The 25,537-nt window shown below is 39.5% G+C and overlaps 1 protein-coding gene across 6 annotated transcripts in view; it reads left to right on the top strand.

Moving 5' to 3' along the window:
- Nucleotides 1–25,537, top strand: part of OPHN1 (oligophrenin 1) — a 585,383-nt gene that overhangs the window by 293,605 nt on the left and 266,241 nt on the right. For all 6 annotated transcript variants that reach the window (XM_070290276.1, XM_070290278.1, XM_070290274.1 and 3 more), the window contains exons 11-14: nucleotides 14,004–14,095; nucleotides 19,002–19,080; nucleotides 21,728–21,761; nucleotides 22,305–22,367. In XM_070290276.1, coding sequence (XP_070146377.1) covers nucleotides 14,004–14,095; nucleotides 19,002–19,080; nucleotides 21,728–21,761; nucleotides 22,305–22,367 — 268 coding nt within the window. The remainder of the gene's footprint in view (nucleotides 1–14,003; nucleotides 14,096–19,001; nucleotides 19,081–21,727; nucleotides 21,762–22,304; nucleotides 22,368–25,537) is intronic.

Raw genomic sequence — 25,537 nt, 5'->3', positions numbered from 1 at the left:
AGAAAACTGGCCAATTATATGCAAAAGAATGAAACTAGAAAAATTTCTAACACCAAACACAAAAGTAAACTGAAAATGGATTTTAAGACCTAAATGTAAGGTGAGAAACTATAAAACTCTTAGAGGAAAACTGCTTTTCTTTTTTTGTCATTAACAAGAAATTTTGGGATTCTACTTTGAATGTGGTTTAGACATGGGATGCACCTCTCACAGAGCATACCAAATGGGGTTTTCACAGTCTTCACCCATGTTTATATGTAGGTCAAGTTGCTCATTCATGACTTTGGTACTGTTTAGTTTCTGGTCTGCCAATTGCCGAAGAACTTTTAAATGTGGTTCCAGTAAGGTGTGTTGTCACATAGAATTTGTTCCTTTTCTGTGAGAAGTTAGCTTAAGTATTAATATCTGACTAACCAATGCTTTTAAGCAACCTGTAATCTCTTCCTTCTCTTTTTCTACACATATTACTTTCCAAACCTTGGACTTCGAAATTGCTTTCTTAGGTCCTACAACAAAGATCAAGCCACAGGCAGCAGATATTAATACTACTTTCATAGTTTCTTAATATCTTCTGCTTCTGTTAGGTGCATACATTTTCTGCCCTTTATTGTGCCCATTTTTTGCATGTAATATTCCCTTGGTATATTTAATTTTTTAAGAGATCTCTAGTCTTTCCCATTCTATTGTTTTCCTCTATTTCTTTGCACTGTTCACTTAAAAAGGCTTTCTTATCTCTTTGTGCTATTCCTTGGAACTCTCCATTGAGATGGGTATATTTTTCCTTTTCTCCTTTGCCTTTCACTTCTCTTCTATTCTCAGCTATTTATAAGGTCTCTGAAGACAAGCATTTTGCCTTTCTGCATTTTTTTCTTGAGGATGGTTTTGTTGACTGCCTCCTATGCAATGCTATGAATCTCTGTCCATAACTAGAGATGCCAAGGGAACATTTCATGAAAGATGGGCATAATAAAGGAGAGAAATGGTATGGACCTAAGAGAAACAAAAGATAGTAACAAGAGGTGGCAAGACTGCACAGAAGAACTATACAAAAAAAAAAAAAAAAGGTCTTAATGACCTAGACAACCGCAATTGTGTGGTCATTCACCTAGAGCCAGCCTACCTGGAGTGTGAAGTCAAGTACACCTTCAGAATCATTACTACCAACAAAGCTAGTGGAGGTGATGGAAATCCAGCTGAGCTATTTCAAGTCCTAAAAGATGATGCTGTTAAAGTGCTACACTCAATATGCCAGCAAATTTGGAAAACTCAGCAGTGGCCACAGGACTGGAAAGGTCAGTTTTCATTCCAGTCCCAAAAAAGGATAATACCAATGAATGTTCAAATTACCTCAACATTGTACTCATTTCACATGCTAGCAAGGTAATGCTCAAAATCCTTCAAGCCAGGCTCCAGCAATACATTAATTGAGAACTTCCAGTTGTACAAGCTGGGTGTAGCAAGGGCAGGGGAATGAAAGATCAAATTGCCAACAACCACTGTATCATAGAAAAAGCAAAGTGATTCCAGAAAAACATAGAAAAATCAAAGAGATTCCAGAAAAACAACTGTTTCATTGAATACACTAAAGCCTTTGTGTGAATCACAGCAAACTGGAAAATCCTTATAGAGACGGGAATACCAGACCACCTTACCTGCCTCCTGAGAAAACTGTATGCAGGTAAAGCAGCAAGAGTTAGAACTGGACATGGAACAACAGACTGGTTTAAAATTGGGAAAGGAGTATGTCAAGGTTTTATTGTCACCATGTTTATTTAACTTCTCTGCAGAAGCACATCATGTGAAATGCTGGGCTGGATGAAGCACAAGCTGGAATCAACATATACTGGAGAAATATCAATGACCTCAGATAGGCAGATGACACCACCATAATGGCAGAAAGTGAAGAGGAACTAAAGAGCCTCTTGATGAAGGAGAAAAAGTAGAGTGAAAAAGCTAGGTTAAAACTCAACATTCAAAAAACAAAGATCATGGAATCTGGTCCTATCATTTCATGGCAAGTAGATGGGCAAACAATAGAAACAGTGACAGACTTTATTACCTTGGGCTCAAAAATCACTGTGGATGGTGACTGCAGCCAAGAAATTAAAACACACTTACTCCTTGGAAGAAAAGCTAGACAACATATTTGCTGACATATTGAGGGCAGCACTTTCACAGCATCGTGTTTTAGGATTTGAAATAGCTCAACTGGAGTCCATCACCTCTACTAGCCTTGTTCATAGTGATGCTTCCTAAGGCCCACTTCACTTCGCATTCCAGTATGTCTGGCTCTAGGTGAGTGATCACACCACTGTGGTTATCTGGGTCATGAAGACTCAGATAGTTTTTTGCATAGTTTTTCTGTGTATTCTTGCCACCTCTTCTTAATATCTTCTGTTTCTGTTAGAGAGTGAAAGTGAAGTCGCTCAGTTGTGTCCAACTCTTTGTAACCCGTGAACTGTAGCCCACCAAGCTCCTCCATCCTTGGGATTCTCCAGGCAAAAATACTGGAGTGGGTTGCCATTTCCTTCTCCACTGTTGCTGCTGCTGCTGCTAAGTCGCTTCAGTTGTGTCCGACTCTGTGCAACCCCATAGACGGCAGCCCACTGGGCTTCCCTGTCCCTGGGATTCTCCAGGCAAGAACACTGGAGTGGGTTGCCATTTCCTTCTCCAATGCATAAAAGTGAAAAGTGAAAGTGCAGTCGCTCAGTCGTGTCTGACTTCTAGCGACCCCATGGACTGTAGCCCACCAAGCTCCTCCGTCCATGGGATTTTCCAGGCAAGAGTATTGGAGTGGGATGCCGTTGCCTTCTCCACTGTTAGGTCCATACAATTTCTCTCCTTTATTGTGCACATCTTTGCATGAAATGTTCTAATTTTCTTCTAAAGAGATCTCTAGTTTTCCCATTCTATTGTTTTCCTCTATTTCTTTGCATTGATCACTGAGGAAGGCTTTCTTATCCTTTTTGCTATTCTTTGGAACTCTGCATTCAAATGGGTATATCATTCCTTTTCTCCTTTGCCTTTCACTACTTTTCTTAGCTATTTGTAAGGCCTCCTCAGACAACCATTTTGCCTTTTTGCATTTTTTTTCCTTGGGGATGGTCTTGATCACTGCCTCCTATACAGTGTCACAAACCTCTGTCCTTAGTTCTTCAGGCACTCTGTCTATCAGATCTAATCCCTTGAATCTATTTGTCACTTCCACTGTATAGTTGTAAGGGATTATATTTAGGTCATTCCTGAATGGTCTAGTAGTTTTCCAAACTTTCTTCAATTTAAGTCTGAATTTGGCAATAAGGAATCCATGATCTGAGCCACAGTTAGCTATTGGTCTTGTTTTTGCTGATTGTATAGAGCTTCTCCATCTTTGGCTATAAAGAACATAATCTATCTGATTTTGAAATTGACCATCTGATGAGGTCCAGGTGTAGCATCTTCTCTCCTGTTGTTGGAAGAGTGTATTTGCTGTGACCAGTGTGTTCTCTTGGCAAAACTCCATTAGCCTTTGCCCTGCTTCGTTTTGTACTCCAAGACCAAATTTGCCTGTTCTCCAGGTATCTCTTGACTTCCTACTTTTGCATTCCAGTCCTCTGTAATGAAAAGAACATCTTTTTTGGGGTGTTAGTTCTAGAAGGTCTTGTAGGTCTTCATGGAACTGTTCAACTTCAGCTTCTTCAGCATTAACTGGTCAGGGTATAGACTTGAATTACTGTGATATTGAATGGTTTGCCTTGGAAACGAACAGAGATCATTCTGTCATTTTTCAGATTGCATCCAAGTACTGCATTTCGGATTCTTTTGTTGACTGTGATGGCTACTCCATTTCTTCTAAGGGATTCTTGCCCACAATAGTAGATATAATGATCATCTGAGTTAAATTTACCCATTCCAGTCCATTTTAGTTCACTGATTCCTAAAATGTCAGTGTTCACTTTTGCCATCTCCTGTTTAACCTCTTCCAATTTGCTTTAATTCATGGATCTAACATTCCAGATTCCTATTCAATATTGCTCTTTGCAGCCTCGGACTTTACTTCTATCATTAGTCACATCCACATCTGGGTGTTGTTTTTGCTTTGGCTCTGTCTCTTCATTGTTTCTGAAGTAATTTCTCTACAGATCTCCAGTAGCATATTGGGCATGTACTGACCTAGGGAGTTCATCTTTCAGTGTTCTATATTTATTTCAAATACTAAAAGATGATGCTGTGAAAGTGCTGCACTCAATATGCCAGCAAATGTGGAAAACTCAGCAGTGGCTACAGGACTGGAAAAGGTCAGTTTTCTTTCCAATCCCAAAGAAAGGCAATGCCAAAGAATGTTCAGTCTACTACATGACTGCACTCATCTCACATGCTAGCAAAGTAATGCTTAAAATTATCCAAGCCAGGCTTCAATAATACGTGATCTGTGAACTTCTGTATGTTCAAGCTGAATTAGAAAAGGTAGAGGAACCAGAGATTAAATTGCCAATATCCATTGGACCATCAAAAAAGCAAGAGAGTTTCAAAAAACCGTCTACTTCTGCTTTATTGACTCTGCCTAACCCTTTGACTGTGTGGATCACAACAAACAGTGGAAAATTCTTCAAGAAATGGGAATACCAGACCAACTGACCTGCCTCCTGAGAAATCTGTATGCAGATTAAGAAGTACAGTAGAATGGGACACGGAAGAGCAGACTGGTTCCAAATCGGGAAAGGAGTATGTCAAGGCCATATAATATCACCCTGCTTATTTATGTGCAGAGTACACCATACGAAATGCTGGGCTGGATGAAGTACACGGTGGAATCAAGTTTGCCAGGAGAAATATCAAGAACCTCAGATATTCAGATGACACTGCCCTTATGGCTGAAGGTAGAGAACTAAAGAGCGTCTTGAGGAAAGTGAGAGGAGAGTGGAAAAGTTTGCTTAAAATTCAACATTACAAAAACTAAGATCATGGCATCTGGTCCTATCACTTTATGGCAAATAGATTGGGAAACACCAGAAACAGTGACAAACTTTATTTTGGGGGGCTGCAAAATCACTGCAGATGGTGACTGCAGCCATGAAATTAAAAGACCCTTGCTTCTTGATAGAAAAGCTATGATTAACCTAGACAGCATATTAAAAAGCAGAGACATTACTTTGCCAACAAAAGTCCATCTAGTCAAAGTTATGGTTTTTCCAGTAGTCATGTATAGATGTGAGAGTTGGACTATAAAGAAAGCTGAGAGCTGAAGAATTGATGCTTTTGAACTGTGGTGGTGGAGAGAGTCTCTTGGACTGCAAGGAGATCCAACAAGTCCATCCTAAAGGAAATCAGTCCTATATATTCATTGAAAGGATTAATGCTGAAGCTAAAACTCCAATATTTTGGCCATCTGATGTGAAGAACGGACTCATTGTAAAGGACCCTAGTGCTGGGAAGTATTGAAGGCGGAAAGAGAAGAGGTAGACAGGGGATGAGATAGTTGGATAGCACCACCGACTTCATGGACATGAGTTTGAGTAAGCTCCGGGAATTGGTGGTGGACAGGGAAGCCTGCATGTTGTAGTCCATGGGGTCAAAAAGAGTCAGACACGATTGAGCTACTGAACTCAATTGAAGTGAGACAGCATATTAAAAAGCTGAGACATTTATTTGCTGGCAAAGGTCCCTATAGTCAAAGCTATGGTTTTTCCAATGGTTGTGTACAGATGTGAGAGTTGAACCATAAAGAAGGCTGAAAACTGAGTTTTATGATTTCAAACTGTGTTGCTTGTGAAGACTCTTAAGAGTCTCTTGGAATTCAAAGAGATCAAAGCAGTCAGTCCTTAAAGAATCAACTCTGAATATTCATTCAAAGGACTGATGCTGAAGCTGAAGCTCCAGTACTTTGGCCACCTGACGGGAAGAGTCAACTCAGTTGGAAAGACCCTGATGCTGGGAAATATTGAAAATAGGAGAATGGGGTGACAGTAGATGAGATATTTCGATGGTATCATTGACTCAGTGGACGTGAGTTTGAGTTAAATCCAGGAGGTAATGAAGGACAGGGAAGCCTAGTGTGCTTCAGTCCATGGGTTGCAAAGAGTTGGATATGTGAGTGACTGAACAACAAAAACATAGCTTCTTAGCAGATTAGAGCAAGCCCTTCTTTCACTTGTTCTTTCCCTCTGCCCTTTTAATTGAGTTATTTGTATTCCTTTTGATGATAGTCATTCAGACAGATGTGAGGTGAAAGCTGATTCTGGTGAAAGCTCATTCAACCAGTGATAGTGAAACTGAACATCTTTTAATGTTCCTGTTGGCCATATGTATGTTTGTTTGTTTGTTTCAAAAAAATTAGTTCCCTTGTGCACTCTTTAATATTTTCTTTGATTTTGAATTTTATGAGTTTCCTGTATATTTTACATATTTACCCTTTATCAGGTATATCATTTACAAATATTGTCTTCCATTCAGAAGGTGGCTTTTTCATTTTGTTGATAGTTTCCTTTGCCTTGCAAAAGCTTTTTAGGTTGAGGAAGTCCCATTTGTTTATTTTTGCTGTTGTTACTTTTTCCTGAGAAGATTAGAATAAAAAACAAACAAACTGGGATGACCCTAAGGGATGGGATAGGGAGGGAGGTGGGAGGGAGAGTCAGGATGGGGAACACATGTACACCCATGGCTGATTCATGTCAAGGTATGGCAAAAACCACTACAATATTGTAAATAATTAGCCTGCAATTAAAATAAATTAATTAACAAAACAAAAAATATTGCTAAAGCCCAATGTCAAAGAGAACTGCTTATGTTTTCTTCTAGTTTTTTTTATGCTTTCAAATTCTCCACCTGAGTCTTTAATTCATTTTGCATTTAATTTTGTTTTCAGTGTGAAAAATAGTCCAGTTTAATTATTTTGCATGTAGCTGTCCAGGTTCCCAACACCATTTACTAAAGAGAATATTTCCTATTGTATATTCTTGCATTCTTTGTCACAGAATAATTGGACTGTATGCTGGGAAACATTGAAGGCAGGAGGAGAAGAGGACAACAGAGAATGGTATGGTTGAATGGCATTACTGACTCTATGCAGATGAGTTTGAGTAAACTCCAAGAGTTGGTGATGGACAGGGAAGCCTGGTGTGCTGGAGTCCATGGGGTCACAGAGTCAGACAGGACTGAGTGACTGAACTGAACTGGTCTATTTAACATATGGTAGTGTATATGTTTCCATGCTTCTCTCTCCATTTGTTGCATTCTCTCCTTCCTCCCCTGTGTCCTCAAGTCTGTTCCTTTGTCTGTGTCTCCATTCAGTTCAGTTTAGTCACTCAGTCGTGTCCGACTCTTTGTGACCCCATGAATTGCAGCACGCTAGGCCTCCCTGTCCATCACCATCTCCCGGAGTTCACTCAGACTCACGTCCATTGAGTCCGTGATGCCATCCAGCCATCTCATCCTCGGTCGTCCCCTTCTTCTCCTGCCCCGCAATCCCTCCCAGCATCAGAATCTTTTCCAATGAGTCAGCTCTTCTCATGAGGTGGCCAAAGTACTGGAGCTTCAGCTTTAGCATCATTCCTTCCAAAGAAATCCCAGGGTTGACCTCCTTCAGAATGGACTGGTTGGATCTCCTTGCAGTCCAAGGGACCCTAAAGAGTCTTCTCCAATGCCACAGTTCAAAAGCATCAATTCTTCGGCGCTCAGCCTTCTTCACAGTCTAACTCTCACATCCATACATGACCACAGGAAAAACCATAGCCTTGACTAGATGGACCTTAGTCGGCAAAGTAATGTCTCTGCTTTTGAATATACTATCTAGGTTGGTTATAACTTTTCTTCCAAAGAGTAAGTGTCTTTTAATTTCATGGCTGCAGTCACCGTTGGTACCCTGCAAATAGTTTCATCAGTACTATCTTTCTAGATTCCACATACATTCATTAATTTACAGTAGTTTTTTTTTTCTTTTTCTGACTTACTTTCCTCTCTATAATAGGCTCTAGATTCATCCACCTCATTAGAACTGAGTCAAATGTGTTCATTTCTATGCCTGAGTAATATTCCATTGTGTATATATACCACTACTTCTTTATCCATTCACTTGTCGATGGGCATCTAAGTTCCTTCCATGTCCTAGGTATTATAAATAGTGTTTCAATGAACATTGGGGTACCTGTGTCTTTTTCCTTCATAATTTTCTCTGGGTGTAAGTCCAGTAGTGGAATTGTTGGATCATATGGTAGGTTTATTCTGCCCTTTTTAAGGAAACTCCATTCTGTTTACCATAGTGGCTGTATCAATTTACATTCCCACCAACAGTGCAAGAAGTTTCCCTTTTCTTCACACCCTCTCCAGTATTTATTGTTTCATAACTTTTTTGTATTTTAATTTTGTATCATGCAACTTTACTATATTCATTGATGAGTTCTGATAGGTTTTTGGTGATTTCTTTAGGATTTTGTATTTGTGATATGTCATCCACAAATACTCGCACTTTATTTCTTCTTTTCCAGTTGGGATTTGGTTTATTTTATTTTATTTTTTCTTCTCTGATTGCTGTCGACTAGAATTCCAATATGTTCACTAATAGTAGCAAGAGTTGGTATCCGTGTCTTTTTTCTGCTCTTGAAGAAGATGCTTTTAGCTTTTCACCATTGACTGATGTTAGTTTTGGCCTCATCATATTTGGGTTTTAATAATAAAGGTATGTTGAGGTATGTTCCCTGCATATCAACTTTATTAAGAATTGATTTTATCGTAATGGATGTCACATTTTGAAAAAAGTTCTTTTTGCACCTATTGAGGTGATCACATGATTTTTAGTCTTCAGTTTATTACTGTGTTGTATCACATTGATTGATTTGCAGATATTGACCCATCTTTGCATTCCTGGGATAAATCCTAGTTGATCATGGTGTACAAACTTTTCAATGTTAAATTGGATTTGCCAAAGTTTTGTCGAGGATATTTTCATGTATGTGCCTCAGTGATATTAGTGTGCAATTTTCTGTTTTTGTAGTATCTTTGTCTGGTTTTGGCCTTTTAGAATGAGTTTGGAAATGTATTGCCACTGAATTTTTGGAAATGGTTTGAAAAGAATAGGTGTTAATCTTCTTTAAATGATTGATGGAATTCACCTGTGAAGCCAACTAATTGTGAACTTTCGTATGCTGGGATTTTTTTAAAATTACTGATTCAGTTTCATTACTGGTAATTGGCCTGTTTGCATATCTATTTCTTTTTTATTTCATTTTGGAAAATTGTACATTTATTCATAGGCATTTCTCCTAGGTTGTCCATTTTTTTGGTATGTGAGTGGTATTAGTAATCTCTTATGATCTGATATACTTTTGTGTTGTTTGTTGTAATTTCTCCTTTTTTATTTCTGATTTTATTGATTTGGGCTCTCTTTTTTTCTTGATGACTCTGAGGAAATATTTATCAATATTGTTTATATTTTCAACTAGCTCTTAGTTTCATTAATCTTTTCTGTTTTTTGTTAATTTTTGTCTATATTTCATTTTTTCTGCTCTAGCTTATGGTTTCTTTTCTTGTAGTGACTGGCTTTTGTTTATTCTTTCTCTTGTTACTTTATGTGTAAGGTTAGGTTGTTTGAGATTTTTCTTGTTTTATGAGTTAGGCTTATATTGCTATAACATTCCATTTTTGAATTGCTTTTGCTGCATTCCATAAAACTTGGATTGTTGTGTTTTCATTTTTATTTTGTCTCTAGATATTTTTGATTTCTTCTTTGATTTCTTCAGTGATCCTTTTGGTTGTTCAACTGTTGATCCTCTATATATTTATGTTTTTTGCAGTTTTTTTCCTTTAGTTGATTTCTAGTCATAATGTTGTGATTAGAAAAGATACTTAGTGTGATTTCTATCTCCTTTAATTTACTGACACTTGTTTTGTGCCTTAGCTTGTGATCTAGCCTTGAAAATGGCTCCTGTATATTTGAAAAGAATGTATATTCTGCAGCAAGCTTTTGAATAGAATGTTTTATATTTAAAAATATGCCCCTTCTTTTGGTGGGGCCTACCAGTACTTTGGCCACCTCATGTGAAGAGTTGACTTATTGGAAAAGACTCTGATGCTGGGAGGGATTGGGGGCAGGAGGAGAAGGGGACGACAGAGGATGAGATGGCTGGATGGCATCACTGACTTGATGGACATGAGACTGAACTCTGGGAGTTGGTGATGGACAGGGAGGCCTGGCGTGCTGTGATTCACGGGGTCGCAAAGAGTCGGACACGACTGAGTGACTGAACTGAACTGTACTGTTGTGGGCACACTGGTGAGCATGGACTGATCCCCTCCACCTGATTGTTTATCTACTGCTGAAGCTGCTTCCTGCTGATGGGCCAGTCTGAGTTCTATTGCATTTGGTGGTGGCGCCCAAGGAGCCCTGTTACTGGTTAATGCCCGTTGGTAGTTTAGGCTGTGTCCTGGTCTTGGCCCACTGGTGGGCTTAGCTGGGCACTGGTTGGCTTCTTGCGAGGCCTAAAGAAAGTGTCCCAGAATGGTTGTCAAGCTGCTGCTGGATTAAGCTGGGGCCTGGGGCTTGGTATCAGCCTGTTGTTTGGTAGGTCTGGATCTTGGGTAAGCTGTTTGTAGGACATGATGTATCTCAAAGTAGCACATTGGTTGGCAGTGTTGGGGCCCAATATGTTCTAGGGCTGTTACCTGTCTGCTGCAGAGCAAACGAGTTCCTTGGGGCTCATGCCAGCTTACTGGTGGGTGGGGCTGGGTCCTGGAGTGTCTGGGTAGTCCAGGGGGACCTATTGCTGCCTCTAGCCTGCTGGTGATGAAGCTATATCCACACCAGGCATGCCAACTGACTGGTGGATAGGGCCATGTCCAACATTAATAAGCTACAGGGCGGATTCCAAAATGGTGCTTTCTAGCATCTTTTTCCTCATGGTAGAATTAGCACCTCAGAATAGTTGCCTCCAGCTTCTATGTCCCCAGGGTGAGTTCCACTTATCTCATGTCTCTGTATGGCTCTCTACTATCAGCAGGTCAATATGACCCAGGCACCTTCCACCTTGCTTTTGTCCTGGTTCTCAGAGCATGTGAGATTTTCTGTGCAACCTTTAAGAAGCCCTGCTGGCTTTCAAAGCTATATGTTCTGAGGCCTTGTCTTCTAGGTTCAGGACCCCTTGACTAGGGATCTAATATGGGGATCAAACCCCTTGCTCCTTAGGGATAAACTCTATGATTGTAACTATCCTCTTATTTGCAGATCACCTGTTTAGAGGTGTGGGCCTTGACTATACTATGCATACGCCCCTCCTACCTATCTAGTTGTGATTCTTTCCTTATATCTGTAATTGTAGGAGATCTTTCCTGCTAGTCTTCAGGTCATTCTCACCATTGACTGTTGCCCTGTAAATAGTTGTAATGTTATCGAACAGGGTTCTTGGCCTTCCCCAATCAATAGAAATTGACTACAGGCCAGACAAGAAGTTCAGGCCAGGCTTTATTGTGGCTCCTGATGCAGCAGGGGCAGCAAGAACAGACAACAAGTTCCCTTTCTTGATCACCTCCCAAAGCAGGGCAAGGTTGTTTCTTTTAGGGGTGAGTGTAGAAGTGTGTCCACGGGTTGGAGCAGAGGGGTAACTTAGGTGTTTTGCCCACACCATAGGTGGTGGTAGGTGTAGGGGGCGTGCACAATACTCTGCTTTTGCTCCCATCCCCCTGCTTTTGCTCCAGGCTCTTCAAAAGAGGCAGGTTTTTTTTTGTCTCTTTGTATCTTTTGTCCATAATTTGTCCCAACTGGGCATGCATGCAGTTACTTTTAGTCCCATACAATTTGCTTGTATTTTGTTGCTGGAAGAGTGGTGTGGCCATGTGCAAGCATTGCAACATTGCAGCAAAGGGTCTGAGGTCTGTCTGTCTCAGTAATTTTGGCGGGACCATGGGAGGAGGTAAGCTCAGGTTCTTCCTACTCCATCATCTTGGACACTCTTGTTTCAAGAACTAGTCTGAAATCCTAGTTCCAAGGCCTAGTTAATTGTGATCTTGAGTAAATCAGTTATGGTTGCTTACCATCATTTTTCTCATCAGAAAAATATGTCAAGGATGATAGTCTAGTTTATATATATTTATTGAGCATTAACTTTTTACTAGGTGCTAGAGATATAAAGATAAATAAGACGCTGCCCACATCCTTGAGTTCTTAGTCAAGTAGGGGAATCAGACATGGAAAAGAGAAGCTTTAATACAATGCAGAAAACACAAAGCAGACAGTATATATATTGGGGAAAGATTTTTGAGGAAATGAAAGCTGAACTGCAGGTTGTAGCACAAGTAAGAGTTTGTCAGTCAAAGACTATAGATAAAGTCATTTTGGGTGGAGGAAACAATATATGCAAAGTTGGAGTCATGAAAGAGCATAATACATGTGTGAAACAGGAGTACTTTTACACTGATGGGACATCATAAATTAGATGAGGGTGGTTGAAGGTGAACCTGGAGTGGTGGGCAGGATGTTGTCCCCTGAGCTGTGATGTCATCTCACCAAATCTAACGGAGTTGAGAGTTTAAAAAGGGAATGTGAGCACATGATGTAGTTAATTGCTCTTATCTTGCAAGGCTGACAATGCTTGATATCCTAAGTATTGGAGTTTTAGAAGGCAGATTGAAAGATGAATATGGAGTTGTGTTTCTATAGTGCAGGAGCAAGAAAAAGGATAGACCTGCAAAGGGCTTGAGTGTGACAATGAGAGAAAATTTATTTGATGATCAACTGTATGGGCCAGTTAGGACAGTATAGTGCTTAGGTACAGACTTGGCACTTTGGGCAGAAACAAATTCAGTGTTTCTGAATTTGAGACAGCAAGATTGGTAGTATTATTCCCATTTAATTGATTATGAGGTTTATATTCAGAGAGGAAAAATTATTTACCTTGGGCCACATACCTAGTAAAAGTCATAACTGAGACAAGACCCCAGCTTTTAAACTTCTTAGTTTATTGATATTTCTACTATACTGACTTGGATGACTGGGTGAGCCATTTTACCTCTCTGAGCTTCACTTCCCTCTGAGGGCTGTTATGAAGAAAAGTGGTTTAAAAATACCTAGCATAATATGTGGCATGTATTAGTAACCAATAAATGTTACTTCTCTTTTCTATACCACATTGCCTCTGTTGTAAACTGAACTAGGTGGGATTTGAGGAATTTTAATCTGTTAACATGGGCTTCCGTTATGGCTCAGTGGTAAATAATCTGCCTGCAGTGCAGAAGCCACAGGGAACACAGGTTCAATCACTGGGTCAGGAAGGTCCCCTGGAAGACATGGCAACCCACTCCAGTATTCTTGCCTGGAGAATCCCATGGACAGAGGAGCATGGCAGGCTATAGTCTATGGGGTGGCAAAGAGCTGAACATGACTGAAGCAACTTAACACACACTCAACCTGTGAACCCAATGGATTTCTATGGCCTTGTTAAGGGCCCACAAGACTAATATGGGACACATTGTCCTGCACACATGAAATACCAAATTCCACCTTGATTATCACACAGATATCCTTATTTTCCCTACTCCTGCCCTATCTTTGGAGAGACTGCTTTTGTAATTCCCATCATCTTAAAGGTTCTGGAAGTGGGGAACCAAAAATGTTTTTCCTCCTATCTTCTATCTGCTGCTGTAATGGAAGGGACATTTCAGAAAACCACTTACTCAGTTTCATCTCCCTACCTAGAAGTCTCATGAAATTTTATTTTGTATGCTTAATACCATTTTACACCCCATTTCTCCTACATCCCCCTTATGAGTTTCCTATTTAATATACCATGCTTGGAAAAGAACACTGGTTTATCCTGAGCAGTTTCTTCTGAACTCAGTCATTGATTTTTGGAACAGAGAAAAACCATCTGCCACTTTGCTACAATTACCCTTTGAGGGGACATGGTCCTCAGTGAGGCTAAACATTGTTCTGCTGCTGTAACAGATGCCTTCCAAGTGACATTAAGGACATTGCAGTAAGCAGAAGAAGCTTCTGTGTATTTTTTACAAACTGGCTGTTAATCCTTCTGTTATTTCAGGGGCCCCTGGACTTAACCCTGAAGTACTGCGTGAGAAGGAAGACGGAGTCTATCGATAAGAGATTCTGTTTCGATATAGAAACAAATGAAAGGTAAGGATGTGAACTGGCAGCATCCCATGTTCCAGTTTCTGAGCCGGGGTAGGCATTTTATTTTCATCTGTCATCTCTTTTTGGTAAAAATGAGCAAAACTATTCATGACACCATTTTCTTGGCTCTTTTGGCTGCCCCTCCCAGGGATCCCTGTTAGAGCTGGACTAGAGCTGGTTCTCTCTATTCAAGGTTCAGTCAGCTTTGCCTTAATTGCTGTAGGCAGAAGTTACTCCTAGGATTTAATTTGCTATGATATATGCAAAAAGTCAGTATTTGGTGGTGCTGCAAAAGAACAGGATAACAAAACTCATTCTTTTTTATCCCAATATACAAGAACAAATTAATTAAAACACATATTTAAGGGAACATAGATTGGATGGAGGGTGGTAGTAGTATTGGGGATGCTTTTTTTCCCCCATTTGGTACAAATAATGTGGACTTTTCCTACCTTGCAGATATTTACATAAAGTGTAAATAGTTTAATTATCAACTTTCTGATTTCAGCAAAGCTTGCAATGTTTGGACTTGGTTGCATTTGTTCCTATCCAATTTTCTCTTTTCGTCTTTTCAACCTGGACAATTTATTGGTAGGGAACTTTAACTTTTACTTTTGAATTTTAAAATGAGAGCATTTGGAGTTACTTTGGAAAAAGACATGTTATATAGTTGGGAAGTTGATCCAGAATTTAGTGAGTAAATGTGTTTCTATATTTTATTTCCATCCATTATTCCTGTATATTAGGCATTAAATATTATAATAGAATTTAACAAAAGATCAGATTGCTAGAAAGGAACTTGGTTGAATTACAATATCATATGAGCAAAACTGGGAGAAGGCAATGGCACCCCACTCCAGTACTCTTGCTTGGAAAATCCTATGGATGGAGGAGCCCGGTAGGCTGCAGTCCATGGGGTCGCTAAGAGTCGGATACGAATGAGTGACTTCACTTTCACTTTTCACTTTCATGCATTGGAGAAGGCAATGGCAACCCACTCCAGTGTTCTTGCCTGGAGAATCCCAGGGACGGGGGAGCCTAGTGGGCTGCCGTCTGTGGGGTCGCACAGAGTCGGACACGACTGAAGTGACTTAGCAGTAGCAGCATGAGCAAAACTATCAGTAACTAGAATCATATAGATCAGATTAAGAAAATAAGGCATTTTTTTGTCTTGGTATAAGTAGCTATTAATTCTCTTCCCCATTTTAAATTTATGTTTGTGAATCTATATGCTTTCTTTGTTAAGAATGGATGGTCCCAATCAAAGATGGCTGTAATAGTAAACAGTGTTAGTGATAATCATGAGGCTGTCACTTATTTCCACCCCACAACTTTGAGCTCAGTAGGAAGGGGAAAGGAACTGTTGGCTGTGGCTTCCTTTTTATGAACCTTTAGTGTCTTTGGGTCTGCTGAATTAATGTACTTAAATAAAGTTTAATTTTTCTGTGTCTAATTCCATTCTGATTCAATTTTCAGCTTAAATTTGCAAGCCACTTTGCAATTATTATTCTCATAGACTCAAAGCATTTGCAAACAGTTTGGCCCTGAGGTTAAGGGCAAGGATCAATATATATTTATATATTGATAAGGATCTATCTATCTATAGATATATTGCATCTAGTGCTATGTATGGCTCATGGTAGATACTGAATCTGGTATTCATTTAAAAAATTTTTCCCTACCCAAGAATACTGGGGAATTCTGAAACTAGAACCCAAGATTAAAGTTTTGATATAGCTATGATTTTACTTACCACATATTGCGCATTAAAAAAATATTCCTCCACTGAACTCCACCCTCATTTTACAGGTGAGGAGACTGGGACTTGTATATGTTTAACTGCCTTGCCTAATCAAACTCACATAGTGGCAAGGTTGAGCTCAAACTCTGGTCTGTAGGTCTCCAAACCCCATGTTCTTTTAAATTTTATTCCATTGTCTATTATAAGCAGAATAAATATGTTGTGAAATAGGGGGTCAAATATAATAATGCACAGATGCTGAGGTGCCTCTGTGCATGTGGAGTTTTCTGAGTAATATGACATCTGCGTCTGCTTTCCTGGCTGGTCAAACTGATATAAGGGACAGAGGAAGGCCTCGCAGTAGACATCAGGCTCCTGTACTCATGTTCCCTGCTGAATTGAACAGATGGCTCTTTGAATTCCCTTTTCTATTTCTGGAATAGAGGATAACTTTTTTTTTGTTCCTACCAATATTTGAAGCCACAGTCTCATAGCCCACCAGAACTTGAAGGACAGTAATTATAGTAATAATAATAATAACATTGATGATGACGGTGACAGCAACAACTGCTAACATTCACTGAGTACCTCTATGTGCTAGGCACCATTCTCAGCCTTTATTTTATTGTTTTTCTTTGCTTTTTTAAGTATTTATTTTAATTGGAGTCTGATTTCTTTACAGTATTGTGGTGGTTTTTGCCATACATTGACACGAATCAGCCAGGGTGTACATGTGTCCCCCCATCCTGAACCCCCCTCCCACCACCCTCCCCACCCCATCCCTCTGGGTTGTCCCAGAGCACCAGCTTTGAGTGCCCTGCTTCATGCATCAAACCTGCACTGGTCATCTGTTTTACATATGGTAATATACATGTTTCAATGCTATTCCCTCAAATCATCCCACCCTCGCCTTCTCTCACAGAGTCCAAAAGTCTGTTCTTTACGTTTGTGTCTCTTTTGCTGTCTTCCATATAGGGTTGTCATTACCATCTTTCTAAATTCCATATATATGCATTAATATACTGTATTGGTGTTTCTCTTTCTGACTTACTTCACTCTGTATAGTAGGTTCCATTTTCATCCACCTCATTTTAAATGTATGATTTCCTTTGGTCTTCATCACAGTCACATGAAGCGGGTGGTGTTTCTATCCCAGTCTCACAAAGACCAGGAGACAGAGAGAAGTTAAGCACTTAGATTATACAACTAGTAAATGTTAGAGCTAGGATCCAAATCTAGGCATACTAATTTCCAAGCCCACATTCTTAACCACTGAACTCTACTGCAAATATATGTGCCTTTTTGGTTTAGAGGAGTGACTGAGACCTCAGGGTGGGCACAGGATTTGTCTAAAGTCATGATGGAAAAGCCTGGCCTAGAAGTCAGTACTCTTTCTACTTTGTCATTTTGTTCTTAACAATATTATTCTTTGAATTTGACTTTTAGAGGCACCAGAGAATCTCCAAATGCTTCCTGAACAGTCACTTATTTATTCTTTCAGCTTCTCTGTATGATCAAGGAAGGATACATACCAGCTTTCTGATTTCCTAAATAGGAAAACTGTGTCTGTAATAGGGTTAACTTCATATCTAGTCTACAACATCTGCTTTATGTTTTTTGCCCATTTTCTTGCTTTCCTTCTTTGTAGCTTCAGGATCCAGCTGGGTAATTATTTTTACAGAGAGTTGTAGACTTTCTAGCCCCATAAGATATGTCTAAAAGGTTGGATATTTCTTAGAGAAAGGTAGACTTGAAAGAGTCCAGTACTGAAAGCCAAGTTCTAGTTTTCAGTTGATTCTGGCTTAAAGATCATTTGGGGGCTTTACTTATTAAGGAGTACTTGAGATGGCTGGATGGCATCACTGACTCAATGGATGTGAGTCTGAGTGAACTTCAGGAGTTGGTGATGGACAGGGAGGCCTGGTGTGCTGCGATTCATGGGGTCGCAAAGAGTCGGACACGACTGAGCAACTGAACTGAACTGAACTGAACTAATGTAGTAAGAACAGAAGGACAGATAGGATAGGAATCCCATGGTGTCAGAGCTAAAAAGGACCTACCAGTTCATTAGATCCAAATTTTTTATGGCTAAAGAAATTGAGGCACAGTGACTTTCCCACTGAACTCTCTTGTCATTACTCTGTTACTATTTCATGACTCAGAGAGGTCTTATCTTAACATGGAAGGAGCACGAGGAACAAATATCTCCTCGTGGTACAACTAGGCCGAGAATGGAAGAGACCTTATGCCTGCAAGTAATATGATTAATCCTCAAATTCCAGTTTGGTTTTGAAGGTCCGAGAAGAACAGTGTATACCAAATTGGGGTATATCTGGGTATATAGTTGCAGTTGCTGCAAATAAATAAAATTGGATTTCAAGTTGTATATCATGCAGAAGAGACCTTATAATGTATTAGCTAAGAAAGAACATGGCTGCTGGAATAAAATTCCTAAATCAAAACCCTGGCTCTACACTTAGGACAGACTCAGGTAACCTCTCTGTGCCTCAGTTTTCCCTTCTATAAAATAGGGATTTCTATAGTCCCTGCTTTATAGGCTTCTTGTGTAGATTAAGTGAATTTATACCTATAAAGTACTTATAGTACTATGGCACTTACTGAGCATTCAGTAACTAGTAGTTGTTGTTATTATTTATAAGATTGCTTAAATCAGCCAGAAGGCCTCCCTGTGCATGTTGTTGACTTCTTTCCATCCGAAATGCTCCTTGGACGTCCTAGGCGGTAGAAGTAGCAAAGCCATTTTCCTGATAGTATGTACTTATAGTGAACATGCTCAAACCCGTTTGAATTCAGACCAAATGACTGACTTCTAAGAGCAAGAGGCAGGGAGAGCTTCAGTTTGTTTTAAGCACACAATGGGGTCAATTTAAGCCTATTTTATGGTGAGAAGTCAGCATCTGCCTTCATATTTCCTTGCCTGACCCTGGCATGAAGCCACCAAGATACTACCTCCACCAATGTTTTCAAAATTACTGTTCTCTAAGTTCCACTGTTTTTCTGAGTAAACAAAGATTTTGAAAAATTGGAAATCTATATTCCTGTGTCTGCTCAGTGTCATAAACTCCCAGGGCTGAGAGGAACCCTAGATTATAAGACTCCATTCTCTCAGTTAACTTTTCTGCTCTCAACTTGTCATTTATTCCTTAGACCAGGAACCATCACTCTGCAAGCTCTTTCAGAAGCTAACAGAAGACTATGGATGGAGGCTATGGATGGGAAAGAACCTGTAAGTTACCCTGGGGAAACATCAGTAACATAGGCCAGTATATGAGTGTGCTCTAGTGGTAGCAGTGAGTCCAGGACAATTAAATGGTGATAGATAATTCATACTCAAAAGTTTAGAGTTAGAAGGAAATGCTGAATAACATTTCTTGTGTAACAAGTTAGGCAACTTGAGTTCCAGAGATGATAAAGGACTTCTCTAGAATTAGCCTCAGAAAGGCATCGCAATGGACCTAGAAACTAGGTCTCTCAGCTTCTTTCTTCTTATACAGCTATGCCCACAAGGTTTTCTTAAGAAAGAAATTAAGCCTGTTTGTAGTTTACAGCATTAATATGTGTTCATATATAAGGATGGAAAATAATTTTCATGACTGTGAACAAGCATTTATTAAGATTTTATTCAGAATGGTTTTACTGCTTCTCCCTTACATTCCTAAGTCAACTTATTCTCTTTAAGGGCAGGAGATCACATTGTCATCCTATATCCCAAAATGCACCATTCCGTTTAGAACACTGTTACATAGGATTACAAGCAATACTTTTACAGGGCTAACAATTATCATAGAAAGACCAATATGAACAGTCAGGTCACCAAAAAGCATTTTTTTTCTTCAGTATCTTCTGTGTAGGTTTCTTCCTGTGGCATATGACGTAATGTCAGCTTCTTAGTTTTGGAATCCCAAAAGGTTATATTTGGGTCTGGTTCTGCCATTCAATGATTGTGTGACCTTGAGCTACTTATTTAATTTCTCTGAGATTCTTCTCTTCAGTAAAATGGCTTTAATAATTTCTGTTCTAGCTATCTCACAGAGCTGCTTTGAAAAAAAAAAATCAATTGAAAGCCAGTTTGTCAGCCATAATATGCTATATCAGTTTGAAGTTCTTCTCACTGGTCTGAAGGCTTGGTGCAAAGCTACTGAAATTCAGTAGTATTTGGGTACAATCTAATCTTCTTGCTTTATGCAAGGCAAAAGCCTGCTAAAATGGAGAATATATTACAGGGACTTCTTTCTGTGGTTTCTAGTGCCTTGAAGACTAGTGAGGAAGGCCCAGCTATAAGACTGTATGTATAGCAACCAAGAAGATAGCAGGAAAGAAGTGGTGTTGTAAGGACTGTCATCCAGAAAATAGGCTAGGGCCTTTCTCTGCTCCCTTCTCTCACAGAAACTTGGAGCTTAACCATTACATGCCTATGATATTTTTCTAGCAGGATACTAGCAAGCCCAGCAAGACATTTTATTCTTTTTGTTGTTGTTGTTCATATTTATTTATTTTTTAATCAAAATATAGTTAATTTACAATGTTGTAAGTCATTTTACTCTTAATTCCCTCTCCTGAACTTGCTCTCCCTTTAAAGTTTTTTTTCTTTTTTTAATATAAATTTATTTATTTTAATTGGAGGTTAATTACTTTACAATGTTGTATTGGTTTTGCCATACATCAACATGAATCTGCTGCAGGTATACACGTGTTCCCCATCCTGAAACCCCCTCCCTCCTCCCTCCCCATTCCATCCCTCTGGGTCGTCCCAGTGTACCAACCCCAAGCATCCAGTATCATACATCGAACCTGGACTGGTGATTCATTTCATATATGATATTATACATGTTTCAATGCCATTCTCCCAAATCATCCCACCCTTAAATCAAAGGGTACAGATGGCTTCTTGTGAAGAATGATGTTAGAACATGGGCCCTTTGAATGTGGATCCTTATCAACTTGACCTGTCTCAGTGACCTATCCATGGGCATACACATATAGGCAGAAAATTTTATTTTAAAAGGAGAGATTGTTAAAGCAGATTATACAGATGGCATATAGAGGACTTATTTCCTGAATTACTAATGTTGCTTTTGCTCTACTAACAACCCCCTCCCCAATTCACTAATATTATACATAGTAAGAAAATCAGTTCTTGAAGGAACATCTACCGCAACACTGATCATTTTAGAGATATGAATTTTGAAGTCTAGAGAATGAATGGCACATGCCTAAGTTTCATAATGATGTAGCCATAAAGCCAGGACTAGGCTTCAAGAGTCAAGGATATTCTCTTGTTTCTCACATAGCTATCACAATTCATACTTCAAGATGACTCAGAGAAAGTTTGGTGAATACATGGATCTCTTTCAGATGGGCACTTGCTTTTCTACCCATCTGGGTAGAAAATACCCACTAACACCTTTGGGTAAGAAGATTGGTATTAGTAATATTTAAACTTTACCATCAGCTATTCAACACTACAGTCTCTTATCCAGATCATTTAAGGTTTGTTTGATGAGGCTTATTACAGCAAGACCTAACTCTGCTTTCTTCTGTCACTAACCTGGAGAAAACCGCTTCCTTTCTATCATACTCTGTTGCTCCATCAGGAAAATTCTCTAAGTTTTACATAAGTAAATGTCTAAGATGGGTAGGCTACCACTGCAGTGAGCTGTGTGAAATCCAATGTTATCTTCAGGGATTGTTAATCCTGCTGTTTCTAGTGACCTAGGCAAAGATGATTCTGTTTAGCCCATTTTATTACTTGTTAAACTCGTAAAGTCACTAATGCTTTTGATGGCTTATTTGAGGAAAGATATTTAGTATTTGCTGTACTTACTTATAGTGATTCGCAATATCCATGGCTCTTTCTGTCTCTTTTTTTGTAGATCTACCACAGCCCTATAACAAAACAGGAAGAAAGTAAGTCAGATTTCTGATCGACTGGCATTGTAAACTGTTAGCTGTCCTAATCACAGTAAATGCTATCATCAATAATTTGTAATATTGATACAAATGTATTTATGGATACCTTTGTGTGAAATGAAATTCAGACCTGTTTTTTTAGAAGGTGTCTTTCGATTGAGCTAAGGAAGTCACTTTATCTATCTTAGCTTTTTGGTGGGGTAGTTGTAGTAATATAGAGAAACACTAATTATATTCTTCTTTTTCTAGACACACAATAGAAATTATGTGCATTTCCAGCTTAATTTTTCACATTTGATGTAGCTCATGCCTCAAGCAGATATACAAAAAGGGTCAAGTAAAAACATTTTGTGTTATAAGAGTAAAAAATCTAACCCCTTCTCTCACCCAAATGAAGAGTCTTTCCATTTAAAGGTGATTGAAGGAGAGAGACTAAACCCCTAATTCTCTCATTGTAGTCTCTTAACCAGATCCCTGAAGGTTTGTTAGGTGAGGCTTATTACAGCAGGATCTAACTCTGCTTTCTTTTGCTTGAAACAGTGGAACTGAATGAAGTGGGGTTCAAGTTTGTTAGGAAGTGCATCAATATAATTGAGACCAAAGGTAAGATATGAGCCATAGCCTTGGCATTGTTTGAATCTGATTATTCTTTTTTTAATGATTTAAAAAATATTTTTAATTTTTATTGATGTGTAGTTGATGTGCAATATTAGGATCACAGCCTTGTCATGGCAAAGAGGCTTGCATAACTCAATAAAGCTATGAGTCATACCATGCAGGGCCATCCAAGACAGATGGGTCACAGTGAAGAGTTCTGACAAAGCAAAAACCTCCAGTGATCCAATGGAGGAGGAAATGGCAAACCATGTCACTATTCTTGCCTGGAGAACCCCATGGACAGTATGAAAAGACAAAAAGATACGGAACTGGAAGATGAGTCCCCCAGGTTAAAAGGTGTCCAATATGCTACTGCGGAAGTTCTGAGGGCAATTACTAATGTCTATAGAAAGAATGAAGCAGCCAGGCCAAAGTGGAAATGATGCTCAGTTATAGATGGTAGTGAAAGTAAAGTACAATGTTGTAAAGAACAATATTGTATAGGAACCTGGAATGTTAGGTCCATGAATCAAGGCAAACTGGACATGGTCAAGCAGGAGATGGAGAGCATGAACGTCAAAATCTTAGGAATCATTGAGCTAAAATGGACAAGAATGGGTGAATTTAATTCAGATAACCATTATGTGTGTGTGTGTGTGTGTGTGTGTGTATGTATGTATATATATAATATCTACTACTGTGGGAAAGAACCCCTTAGAAGAAATGGAGTAGAACTCATAGTCAACAAAGGAATCCAAAATGCAGTATTTGGGTGCAACTGCAAAAGAGGCACAAACAGTTCATTTTCAAGGCAAACCATTCAACTCCACAGTAATATGTCTATACCACAACCACTAGTGCTAGAGAAGCTGAAGTTGAACAGTTCTATGAAAACCTACAAGACCTTCTAAATCTAACACCAAAAAATGTCCTTTCCATCATAGGGGATTGGAATGCAAAAGTAGGAAATCAAGAGATACCTGGAATAACTGGCAAGTTTGGCCTTGGAGTGAAAAATGAAGCAGGGCAAAGGCTAACAGAGTTTTGACAAGAGAATATTCTGGTCATGGCAAACACCCTTTTCAACAACCCAAGAGACAATTCTACACATGGACATCACCAGATGGTCAATACCAAACACAGATTGATTGTGTTCTTTGCAGCCAAAGATGGAGAAGCTCTGTACAGTCAGCAACAACAAAACCTGGAGCTGACTGTGGCTCAGATCATGAGCTCCTTATTACAAAATTCAGGTTTAACTTAAAGAAAGTAGGGAAAACCACTAGGCCATTCAGTTCAGTTCAGTTCAGTCACTCAGTCGTGTCCAACTCTTTGTGACCCCATGAATTGCAGCACACCAGGCCTCCTGTCCATCAACAGGTCCCAGAGTTCACTCAAACTCATATCCATCGAGTCAGTGATGCCATCCAGCCATCTCATCCTCTGTCGTCCCGTTCTCCTCCTGTCCCCAATCCCTCCCAGTATCAGAGTCTTTTCCAATGAGTCAACTCTTCTCATGAGGTGGCCAAAGTACTAGAGTTTCAGCTTTAGCATCATTCCTTCCAAAGAACACCCAGGACTGATCTCCTTTAGAATGGATTGGTTGAATCTCCTTGCAATCCAAGGGACTCTCAAGAGTCTTCTCCAACACCACAGTTCAAAGGCATCAATTCTTCGGCGCTCAGCTTTCTTCACAGTCCAACTCTCACATCCATACATGACTACTGGAAAAACCATAGCCTTGACTAGACGGACCTTTATTGGCAAAGTAATGTCTCTGCTTTTCAATATGCTATCTAGGTTGGTCATAACTTTCCTTCCAAGGAGTAAGCGTCTTTTAATTTCATGGCTGCAGTCACCATCTGCAGTGATTTTGGAGACCCAAAAAATGAAGTCTGACACTGTTTCCACTGTTTCCCCATCTATTTGCCATGAAGTGATGGGACCAGATGCCATGATCTTCGTTTTCTAAATGTTGAACTTTAAGCCAACCTGTTCACTCTCCTCTTTCGCTTTCATCAGGAGGCTTTTTAATTCCTCTTCCCTTTCTGCCAGAAGGGTGGTGTCATCTGCATATCTGAGGTTATTGATATTTCTCCTGGCAATCTTGATTCCAGCTTGTGTTTCTTCCAGCCCAGCATTTCTCATGATGTACTCTGCATAGAAGTTAAATAAGCAGGGTGACAATATACAGCCTTGACGTACTCCTTTTCCTATTTGGAACCAGCCTGTTGTTCCATGTCCAGTTCTAACTGTTGCTTCCTGACCTGCATATAGGTTTCTCAAGAGGCAGGTTAGGTGGTCTGGTATTCTCATCTCTTTCTGAATTTTCCACAGTTTGTTGTGATCCACACAGTCAAAGGCTTTGGCATAGTCAATAAAGCAGAAATAGATGTTTTTCTGAAACTATCTTCCTTTTTTGATGATCCAGTGGATGTTGACAATTTGATCTGTGGTTCCTCTGCCTTTTCTAAAACCAGCTTGAACATCTGGAAGTTCATGGTTCACATATTGCTGTAGCCTGGCTTGGAGAATTTTGAGCATTACTAGGCCATTAGGTATGGCCTAAATCAATTCCCTAATGATTATACAGCTGTGATGAATGGATTCAAGGAATTAGATTTGGGAGACAGAATATCTAAGGAACTATGTGTGGAGGTTTGTAACACTGTATAGGAGGCAGTGACCAAAGCTATTTCAAAGAAAAAGAAATACAAGGAGGCCATGTGGTTGTCTGAGGAAGCATTACAAATAGCTGAGGAATGAAGAAAAGCAAAGACAGGGGAGAAAGGGAAAGACATACCAAACAGAATGTGGAGTTCCAGAGAATGGCAAAGAGAGAAAAGAAGTCCTACTTAAACCAACAATGCAAAAACATAGAGGAGAACAATACAATGGGAAAGGCTAGAGATCTCGTCAAGAAAATTGAAGATATTATGGGAAAATTTCATGCAAAGATGGGCACAATAGAGGACAGAAACATTAAGGACGTAACAGAAGTAGAAGATATTAAGAAGAGGTGGCAAGAATACACAGAAGAACTATACAAGAAAGGTCTTAATGACCCAGATAACCATGATGGTGTGTGGTTACTCATGTAGAACTAGACATCCTGGAGTTTGAAGTCAAGTGCGACTTAGGAAGCATTACTATGAACAAAGCTAGTGGAGGGGACA

This window comes from Ovis canadensis, chromosome X, assembly GCF_042477335.2.
Source record: "Ovis canadensis isolate MfBH-ARS-UI-01 breed Bighorn chromosome X, ARS-UI_OviCan_v2, whole genome shotgun sequence".
In the NCBI taxonomy this organism is placed as follows: domain Eukaryota; kingdom Metazoa; phylum Chordata; class Mammalia; order Artiodactyla; family Bovidae; genus Ovis; species Ovis canadensis.
This window is presented reverse-complemented; position numbering and strand designations above follow the sequence as displayed.